The 9969-nt window shown below is 58.4% G+C and overlaps 2 protein-coding genes across 2 annotated transcripts; both read left to right on the forward strand.

Annotated features, from left to right (window-relative positions):
* The first annotated feature begins 1661 nt into the window (after nucleotides 1–1661).
* LOC146764336 (uncharacterized) lies at nucleotides 1662–3536 on the forward strand. The gene has a single exon (XM_085565282.1). The coding sequence runs from the start codon at nucleotides 2045–2047 to the stop codon at nucleotides 3203–3205; it is 1161 nt and encodes a 386-aa protein (XP_085421408.1). The 5' UTR covers nucleotides 1662–2044; the 3' UTR covers nucleotides 3206–3536.
* Nucleotides 3537–3847: 311 nt separating this feature from the next.
* On the forward strand, nucleotides 3848–9267 carry LOC146764337 (uncharacterized). Its single transcript, XM_085565010.1, has 3 exons — nucleotides 3848–3970; nucleotides 4941–7191; nucleotides 7254–9267. Exons 1-2 carry the CDS (start codon nucleotides 3848–3850, stop codon nucleotides 6183–6185), a joined length of 1368 nt encoding a protein of 455 aa, XP_085421136.1. The 3' UTR covers nucleotides 6186–7191; nucleotides 7254–9267.
* The last annotated feature ends 702 nt before the right edge of the window (nucleotides 9268–9969 follow it).

Below are 9969 nucleotides of genomic sequence, written 5' to 3' on the forward strand. Positions count from 1 at the left end.
TCTATAATATCCCAATAATCTGAGTAGCTTTCTGATTTCCCCCTTTGAAGGGGGAGGGGGAAGGGATAGAATCCCTGTGTTTCATCCTGGGTTGAGCTTTCAACTACCCTTCCTAATCAAGTGTCCAAGATATTTTACCTCTGATTCTACAAATTGCAGCTTCCCTTTTGATACCTTTAATCCTTTTTCCCCAAGAAAATTCAAAAGCTTTATTGTAGCCTCTCTAACTTCAGCTTCAGCTTCCCCAGAAAGTAAAAGATCATCAATGCATTAGATAACTTGTATTCCAGGGGGAGTGGGGAAAGTTTGTAGTATTGTTTCTAAAGCTTGTCCAAATAAGTTTGAGGATTCTGTAAAGCCCTGTGGTAGTTTTGTCCATCTTAATTGCTGTTTTCTCCCAGTTAGTGGGTCCTTCCATTCAAAAGCAAAGATAACTTGCTCTCCTGGGCTAATGAGCAAGCCCAAAAGGCATCTTTAAGGTCCACTACACTAAACCACTGGTGCTGGGGAGGAACTTTACTGAAAAGAGTGTAAGGATTTGGTACCACTGGATAGCGGGTCTGAGTTCTTTTGTTAACCTCCCTTAAGGCTTGTACCAGTCTATAGCTCCCATCAGGCTTCTTTACTGGGAGTATTGGGGTATTATGGGGAGACATACAAGGTTCTAATGTCCCATCCTTTATTAGTCCTTCTATTACTGGCTTTAAACATTCCCGTCCTTCTAAAGATACAGGATACTGCCGTACACGTATGGGACAATTTTTTTTCCTCAATTGTAATCTTTATGGGGTCAATATTTAATCTTCCCCTATTTCCCTCCCCAGCCCAAACTTCCTTGTTAATTCTTCTTCCATCCTCCTGGCCTAGTTTTAAAAGTCTAGCTGTCATCTTCCCATCTTCTGGAACAACCCCTATTCCTAATTTCACTTGTAAATCTTGTCCCAGTAAATTGCTACCTGCCCCTGGGACCAAGAAAACATCCCTCATCCAAAATCTAGTTTCTCCCTCTATTGCCACATTTTTAATAACAGGTACTGTGAAACTCTCTCCTTTTGCTCCTGTTACTTTTAGAGTATCTTTGCTTACACTATAACCTTATGGAATATTTAACATAAAGGTTCTTTCAGCCCCAGTGTCTACCACAAATTCCAATTCTTCTTCTTGGGGACCCACTCTTAAAGTTATCTCAGCATTCCCCACCGGGACCCCACCTGCGCCCCCCCCTCGGCCCCATGGTCCCGCGAGGGGAATTTGGGGAGGTGGGAGTGGGGCAGCGCCAAGGCCGGGCCCCCCCGCGCTGTCCTGGCGGGAGCGGCTGCAGTGGGGACCGAGTGCGGGCGGGAGCGGCCGAGAGCCCAGCGCTGCCCCAGCCCGACCTGCCCCAGCTCCATCCCTGCCCCTCCGCTGGGATGCTGTGGGTGTGGGGGGAAGAGGGAGCCGGCAGTGGGTGCTGGGGCTGGGGGCAGGAGGAGAAGGGAAGGAGAAGCAGGCTTGAGGAACAGAATGGTAAAAGGATGGATGTGAGAGGAGAGTGTGGGATTGTGCAGGAGAAGGAGGAATAGCAGGAGGAAGAGGAGTGTGAGGAAGAGTAGAGACACAGCAGGAGGAGGAGGAGCAGGAAGAGGAACCAGCAGAAGGTTCCACCCCTCCCTGTGTCTGCAGCCTCCCCCCAGCCCCAGGAGTGCTGCTCCCCTCACATGCAGCAGGTGACTGTGGAGGGGGATCCACAATTTTCACGGGGTGAATCTTGGTGTTTCTGAGCTTTCTTGGGCTAAATGTTGGTGCTTTGCTTTTATATGGGAGCTGAATCTTTATCTTTTAGAGGAGGTGTTTGCTGACTTGTGATGTTCAGGGAGTTTTTGATTTGTGTCTTGAAGTTTGTGGGATTTTTGGGCTGAATCTTGGTGTTTTGGAGGTTCTTACAGATACAAGATTCCAAATGACTTCCAGGGATTAACTTGGGTAAGGCGGAACCTCCAGTCCAAGCAGCTCTTCTCTTGTTTTTCCCTCAAACCAGGATTTGTCATTGCCAGGGTGTGGCTGGATGGAGGAGGAGGAAAAGACCCGGAGATGCTGCAGGAGGAGGAGCTGCAAACCCAGCCCAGGGAGCTGTGGGGAGGAAAGAGCCCCCCTGAGCCAGGAAGGCGGGTGGAGATCCAGGCAGAGCTCGGAGCTGGTGGAGAAGCCTCATGGCAGGGAGAAGCCCCACAAGTGCTTGGAATGCGGGAAGGGTTTCACCTGGAGCTCCAACCTGATCGAGCACCAGAGGATCCACACTGGGGAGAGGCCCTACGAGTGTGGGGAGTGTGGGAAGAGGTTTCGGACCAGCTCCCATCTCCTCCTTCATGAGCGGAGTCACACAGGGGAGAGGCCCTTCCGCTGCCCCGACTGCGGGAAGGGCTTCAAGCACAACTCCAGCCTCACCGTGCACCGGCGCATCCACACTGGGGAGAGGCCCTACGAGTGTGGGAAGTGTGGGAAGGGTTTCAAAGACAGGTCTGGCCTGACTGAGCACCAGGTGATCCACACTGGGGAACGGCCCTATGAGTGCTTGGAATGTGGGAAGAGCTTTGGGAGGAGGTCACACCTGAGAAGACACCAGGGCATCCACACTGGGGAGAGGCCCTACAAGTGTGGGGAGTGTGGGAAGGCGTTTCAGACCAGCTCCAGTCTCCTCGTACATGAGCGGATTCACACAGAGGAGAGGCCCTACCGCTGCCCTGACTGCGGGAAGGGCTTCAAGCGAAACTTCAGCCTCACCGTGCACCGGCGCATCCACACTGGGGAGAGGCCCTACGAGTGTGGGAAGTGTGGGAAGAGCTTCAGACACAGGTCTGGCCTGATCGAGCACCAGGTGATCCACACTGGGGAACGGCCCTATGAGTGCTTGGAATGTGGGGAGAGGTTTCGGTGGAGCTCAGACTTTAGAACACACCAGCGCATCCACACTGGGGAGAGGCCCTACGAGTGTGGGGAGTGTGGGAAGAGGTTTCGGACCAGCTCCAGTGTCCTCCTGCATGAGCGGATTCACACAGAGGAGAGGCCCTACCGCTGCCCCGACTGCGGGAAGGGCTTCAAGCGAAACTCCCACCTCACTGAGCACCAGCGCATCCACACCGGGGAGAGGCCCTACAAGTGTGGGAAGTGTGGGAAGAACTTCTCCATGAGCTCAAACTTGACCCAGCACCAACAGAGGCACCACTAAGGGAAGCCCTGTAAGTGCTCAGAGTGAGGGAAGAGCTTGGAGTGAGGGAAGAGCTTGGTGTGCTGCTGCAGCTCCATCCCCCATGGGAGGATCAGGCCTGGATGATCCCCAGTGACCCCCGTTGGGCAGAGCCCTGATGATCCGTGGTCCTGGTGATCCCTGTTGGGTGTGGGGAAGGTGTTGGCTTTTTCTCCTTGTGCTGCTGTGATTTTGGTGGGTTCCCATGGATGGGGGATGGGAGGTGAGTGGGGGGTCCTGGTGCACTGGGGGGGCTCATGGCTCGGGGGGTCCCAGTGCTTTTGCGGGGATCGGTGAACAGGGGAAGCAGGTATTGGGGGGGTCCCAGTAAACTGGGGGAGACCCTGATGATAACAGGGGATCCTGGGAGATAACGGGGTGGGTGGGGGTTGGGGAAAAGACCAAACCCTAAGGGACTCCCCTGGTGCTGGTGAACCCCCCAAGCCCCCTCAGTGCTTGGGATCCCCCCCAGTCACAGCAGTGTTCCTGGGAGTCCCACAGCTCTGGGGGGATCAAAGGGGAGGGGATGGAACCTCCGTCATGGGTGGGGGACACAAAGGGGAATCCAGGCCCAGCGCTTGGGGGGGTCGGAGCACGAGGGGGGCCCGGTCCCTGTCCCGGTGCATGGGGGTGGTGCTGCCCGGGGGATCCCGGTGCCTGGGGGGTTCCCAGGTTTTGAGGGGGGTCCGGTCCCTATCCCGGTGCCTGGTGAGGGGGGGGCAGTTGCCGGGGGGCTCCCACTGCTCGGTAATTGGGGGGTGTCGGAATCCAGGACATTCCTCTGGCTGCCAGGATGGCTCGAGACCCTGGCAGTGGGCTCAGAGACCTTGGCACGGTGTCAAGAACAACAGTGGCTTTGGTTTTAGCCCCTGGAGAAAATTGCCAACTTTGTATGAGGAATTACAAAATACAAGGGTTTGAGTAGCGTGGTAGGTGAATTAACACAGGGTGGAAAAGTAAAATTTTAGGGTTTTACAATACGGGGTTTAAGGGAAGAAGATGGAGGGATTTGGGCGTGTCCTGACTTTCTGCTCCTTCTTCTTGCCCTCCATGTCTTGCTGAGATGATGACACTATTCTATTCACTGTCCAACATAAATGATAGATATTGGCACGTTAATGTAAACACAGTACAGGTAGTTTTTAGTGTAAAAGGCAAACAGCGCCCTGAGGGCAGGGAGGCTGCCACAGACCGACCTGCCAGACACAGCTCAGCAGAGCAGACAAAGCGTGTTAGAGACAAGGGAAAATAAACGGCCCTGAGAAGCAAAGCTCCACATCTCGACTCCTTCTCTGCCCGCGTGGGCTGGGAGAAAAGGACTTTTCACAATCTCGGGGTCATCTCGACCACCAGAAAACTGAGGGAGGGTTTCCACTCGTCCCAGTGCCCGGTGAGGGGGGGTCAGGGCTCGACGGGGTTCGGGGGCACTGAAGGGGGTGCGGGTGCGGTTTTTGGGGGGTCCTGGCACCCCCCTAGGCAGGGTCAGTGCTCAGCAGCGGGGGCTGCCTGGGGACCCCCCAGGCCCCCAAATCCCAGCCGGGTCTCCTGCAGGGCACTGAGGGAAGGCTCGTTCACCCCCCTGCCCCCACCAGCGTCGCCAGACGCCTTCCCAAAGTGTCCCCAAGTGCTCCCAAAGTGCCATCAGGATGTCCCCGAGTCTCTGCAGAGGTGACACCGGCCTGATGACAGCCCAGTGGTGATGTTGCTCTGTGCATAGCAGCCTCGGGATGTCCTCCATGGCTCTTTGGCACTGCTCGGCCACCACGCGGCCACCGTGGCCAGGAGAGGGACAGAAGAAGAGGGTGTTGATGTCCCCAAGTGTCCCCAGCAGGTGACGCGTGGCCAGGCGGGCACTGGCCTCCCACAGCTGCTCAGCCTCGGTCACTGTGGCCACCAAGGCTGCACGGAAATCAGGGGACACCTCCATTGTCCCCTCCAGGGCAGCCTCGATGTCCCCGAGCCGGCGCTGCAGCTCCCGGGGGAACGCGGTGGCTTCGTCACACGCGGCCACCAAGTCCCCCAGCAGCCCCAGGTGCAGCTCCAGCCGCTGTCCGCTCCTGATGGCCGCATCCCTGCAGGCGTCGCAGAGCTTGGTGGCCCCCTTGGCCAGCCGGGCCCAGCTGTCCATGAGCCTGTCCAGCACACACTGCCAGGCACTGGCCAGGGCTCTCACATCGGCCCAGGTGGTCCCTGGGGTGTCCCCGAGGTGGGCCAGGGTCCAGCCCAGGGAGGGGACAGGGTGGTAGCCCAGGGAGGGGACAGGGCGGTGGCACAGGTAGGGGACACGGTAGTGGCGCAGGGCGTCCTGGAGGTGAAAGATCAAGGTCCCCACAGCCACCCGCAGGAACTCTGGGGACACGGCCAGCAGCACGTCCCTGTGCGGCCTGGCCACGGTGGCCGTCAGTTCTCTCAGGGTGGCCACCAGCTCGCCCAGTGTGGCCACCACGGCCACCATCGCCTCGAGCAGCTGGTGGGGGGACAGCTTGGGAGGGGACAAGGGAGGTGTCAGGGACCTGGTGGCACTTGTGGCCTCCTACAGTGGCCCCTGTGCCCTCCCAGGGTTCCATTGTCCCCTCCCTGGAGGGCTCTGCTGTCCCCTCTGTCCCTTTGCCACCCCCTCATCCCCCACTGTCCCTCCCTGTTCCCTCCTGCCACCTTCAGTCCCCTCCACCCCTCTGCCCCCCCCCCCCGTGTCCCCACTGTCCCCTCCTGCCACGCCTCTGTCCCTCTGCCACCCGTGTGCCCCCAGTCCCCTCCCGCCCCCACACTGGGATTGTCGCACCTCGTGGGGCTCCATGGCCGCTGGGGACACTCCGGGGAGGGGACACGGCCGGGGACACTTGGGGACACGCGGGAACATGGCTGGGGAGGGAAAACAGGAAGAGGTGACATCATCGCCCCGGCCCCGCCCCACCTTTGGCCGCTTTTGGGGAGTCCTGAGGAGATTTTGGGGAAGTCCTAGGTGAGGGTTTGGGGGTCCCAGGTGAGGTTTGCAGGGTCCTGAGGAGATTTTGGAGGGGTGCAGGTGAGCTTTAGGGTGTCCCAGGTGAGAATTCCCAAAGATTTGGGGGTTCCCAGGTGAAAACAGCTCCGGGGGACCGAGGGGGGAGGGGCTGGGGAGGTTTCGGGGTGTGTCCCATGGGTGGGGGAGGGGCGGTGAGGGAGGGTCTGGGGGAATTTGGGGGGGTGGGTGGGGGCAGGACGAACCCCCAGACACTGACCCCGCCCCCTTGGGCCCCGCCCCGTGTTTTAGCCCCGCCCCTCGCTGCTGGACACGCCCACCGAGCGCCCCGCCCCCTCAGGCCCCGCCCCTCCCCATTCCCAGCTCCGCGTTCTGGCCCCGCCCCTCCTGAGGCCCCGCCCCAATCCGCCTTGGCCCCGCCCCTGAGTAGATAGTTTTATCAATGGAAACCAAGAATCGCCACAAATCGACCCAAAAATTCAAACCCACGGGAGTAGGGGAGCAGGACCACACCTGTGATGTCACGGGGGAGGGGCCAGGTGGGATTTTGGGGGGTTCTAGGTGGGCTTTGGGGGGGGTCCAAATGAGTTTGGGGGGTCCCTGGTGTTCCTGGGTGGGTCCAAGTGGGTTTTGGGTGGGTCCAGGTGGTTTTTGGGGGGATCCAGGTGTCCTTGAGGGAGGTTCAGATGTCCCAGGGGTGATCCAGGTGTCCCTGAGGCATTTCCAGGTGGTTTTGGGGGTGTCCCAGGTGTTATTCAGGGGGATCCAGGTGTGCCTGGGGGTTTCTGCTGTGTTCAGGAGGCATCCAGGTGTTCCTGGGAGGGGTCTCAGGTATCCTGGGGGCAGTTCCAGGTGTTCCTCCATAGCTCCAGGTGTTTTCTGGGGGGATCCCGGTGTCCTGGGGTGATCCAGGTGTGTCTGGGCGGGGTCCAGGTGCCCAGGTGTGGGTGGGACCTGGTTATCCAGGTGTGATGTCACCTGGTTATGACATCACCCACCTACCCAGGTGTGACATCACCTCTCCACTCAGGTGTGATGTCACCTGGTTATGACCTCACCCCCACCCAGGTGTGACATCACCAGCTCACCTGGCCATGACATCACCTGTCCACACACCCCTCCTGCCCAGCTGTGACATCATCCAGGTGTGTGACCTCCAGGCTCATCTGGGCGTGACATCACCGTCGTGCCCACCTGTCCCCTCCCCTGTCACCTCTCCAGCCCACCAGGTATGATGTCACCAACTCCACCAGGTGTGATGTCACTGCACCAGGTGTGATGTCACCAACTCCACCAGGTGTGATGTCACCTCACCAGCTGTGATGTTCCCCCCGTCCCCAGGTGTCTCATCCCCCAGATGTGATAATGTCACGCACATGACATCACCGTGTCCCTGCACAGGTGGCTCTGTGTCCCTGCACCCACCCAGGTGTGACATCACCCATGCTGAGGTGTGACATCCGTCCCCAGCTGTAACATTACCTGTGCCCAGGTGTCACCCAGGTGTTACTCAGGTGTTACTGAGGTGTGATGTACCTGTGTCCAGGTGTGCCAGGTGTCACTCAGGTGTGCCAGGTGTCACTCAGGTGTCACTCAGATGTGCCAGGTGTCACTCAGGTGTCACTCAGGTATCACTCAGGTGTGCCATGTGTCACCCAGGTGTCACTCAGGTGTCACTCAGGTGTCACTCAGGGGTCACTCAAGTGTCACTCAGGTGTCACTCAGGTGTGCCATGTGTCACCCAGGTGTCACTCAGGTGTGCCAGCTGTCCCCGCACAGGTGCCCCGGTGCCTGACGAAGCCGTCCCTCCACACGAAGGTGCGCTCGCAGGTGCTGCGGGTGCAGGGCCGCAGCCCGGGGTGGGTTCCATGTCTCGGCAGCGCTGTTTCATCCCGAAGCGCTCGCGGCGCTGCGCGCAGGTGAAGGCCGCGGGCCCAGGTGCGGGTTCAGGCGCCGCTCGCGCTGCGCTGCGAGAACGCCTTCCCGCAGTGGCACAAAACACCTCGGCCGAGCCGCACCAGCTCACCTGGGCGGCAGGTGAGGGCTGCGAGGGGCCGGGACCCGCCCCCGCCGTGCGGGGCGCGCTGCGGGCGGCTCCGGGATTCGCCATCCGGGCAGGTCTGCGCGAAATTCCCGAATTTTTGTGTGCGATTCCGGCGGTTCTGTGCAAAATGCCCAGCTCTTTGGTGAAATTCTGCCAGTTCTGGTGGAAATTTTCATTTGTATATTAGGACTTTCTTTCTGCTGCCATCTGTGGTTTTGCAATCTTTCCCCGGCTGCAGCTTGTGGTCTTTTATAACTTTGAGAATATTTTTATACAAGCACAACTTATTACCTGTACACTTTACGTAAGCACGAATTATTGCATAACATATATTACAGTAGGGCTGCAGAAATCCTCCTGCAGATCCATGGGGATGCAGAGATCCCCTGTTGGAATCTGTGGTATTGATGATTCCGAGATTGTAGAAAGTTTCTGTCAGCCCCGTTGCCAAAGAAGAAGCCATAATTGGTCTGTGCTGGTTTCAAGGTTGTTTATTCTGTTTATCTCTAACATGTTCTGCTGCCCTGCCGCAGCTCTGTCCTGCAAGGCAGCGTGTGGGGTTCTGCCCTCAGTGGGATGTTACAAACATTAAATACCAGAAACTCCCTGTGCTATATTTACAATAATGTGCCAATATCTGTCACCTGCGTTGGACAGTGTGTGCCCGGCCTAAACCAACAGAAAAATGCCAACACTAGAGTAAAACGAGGAGGGCATGAAGAAGAAAAAGGACAAGACACACCCAATTCCTTCCATCTTGTCCCCTTTGGCCCCCTAATCTACAATCCTAAAATTTTACTTTTGGACACGTGCCACACTTTGTTATTACTTATATCAAACACTCAGAGCTTGTAATTCATCCTGTAAGATTGAAAACTCTTCCATGGACAGAGATCAGAGACAGTGTCTATGGGGGGTCTGTACAGGGGGGTTCCTGACCCCTGCCAGGGACCCAGGACTTCAGGGCAGCCAAAGCGACGCCCTGGACTGCCACAATCCCCCTGCAGGTCCATGGGGCTGCAGAGATCCCCCTGCAGGTCCATGGGGCTGCAGAGATCCCCTGCAGGTCCATGGGGATGCGTAGATCCCCTGCAGCCCCTGGAGGAGCCGGGCTGGAGCTCGGCGATGCCTGAGAGGAGGCTGTGAGCCCGCGGGCAGAGGGGCCCCGCTGGAGCAGCCTGTCCTGGCAGGACTGAGCCCGTGGCACAGTGACCCACGCTGCAGCACTCGGAGGGGGCTGTGCCCAGGGGATGGACTCCGCTCCGAGAAGTTCCTGGAGAAGTCTCGGCCGGGAGAGAGCGCAGGGTGCAGCAGGGAACGACTCCTGTCCCTGAGCAGAGGGAGAAGCCCCGGGGGATGAGCTGAGCATGGCCCCATTCCCTGTCTCCTGCCCTGCCGGGGGAGGAGGTGCAGCTGGGAGCAGGGAGGCGTGGGGAAAGCTGCATTTAAGGCTCTGCACTGACTTCTCCTTCTCCTGCTCCGAGTCTTTGGAGTTTTCTGACAGAAATCTCTCCCCTGCCCCACCCACCCACAGGGCTTGGGGCAGGTTTCCCTTTTCGGGGGAAATCAAAGCGAAGCACTGATGCGCTAACGAGGGGCAGGAGAAGTGAGGCTCCTGGGCTTCCCGCAGAGGCGGAGGCACGGGAGGCGCAGGGCCGGGAAAGCCGTGGCGGGAGGCGCGGAGAAGTTTGTTTGTGTGGGCAGCTCAATCCCGGCTCGGGCCCGGGCCCGTGCCGGGGC

Source organism: Lonchura striata, chromosome 35 (genome assembly GCF_050655825.1).
Source record: "Lonchura striata isolate lonStrDom1 chromosome 35, ASM5065582v1, whole genome shotgun sequence".
Lineage (NCBI taxonomy): Eukaryota > Metazoa > Chordata > Aves > Passeriformes > Estrildidae > Lonchura > Lonchura striata.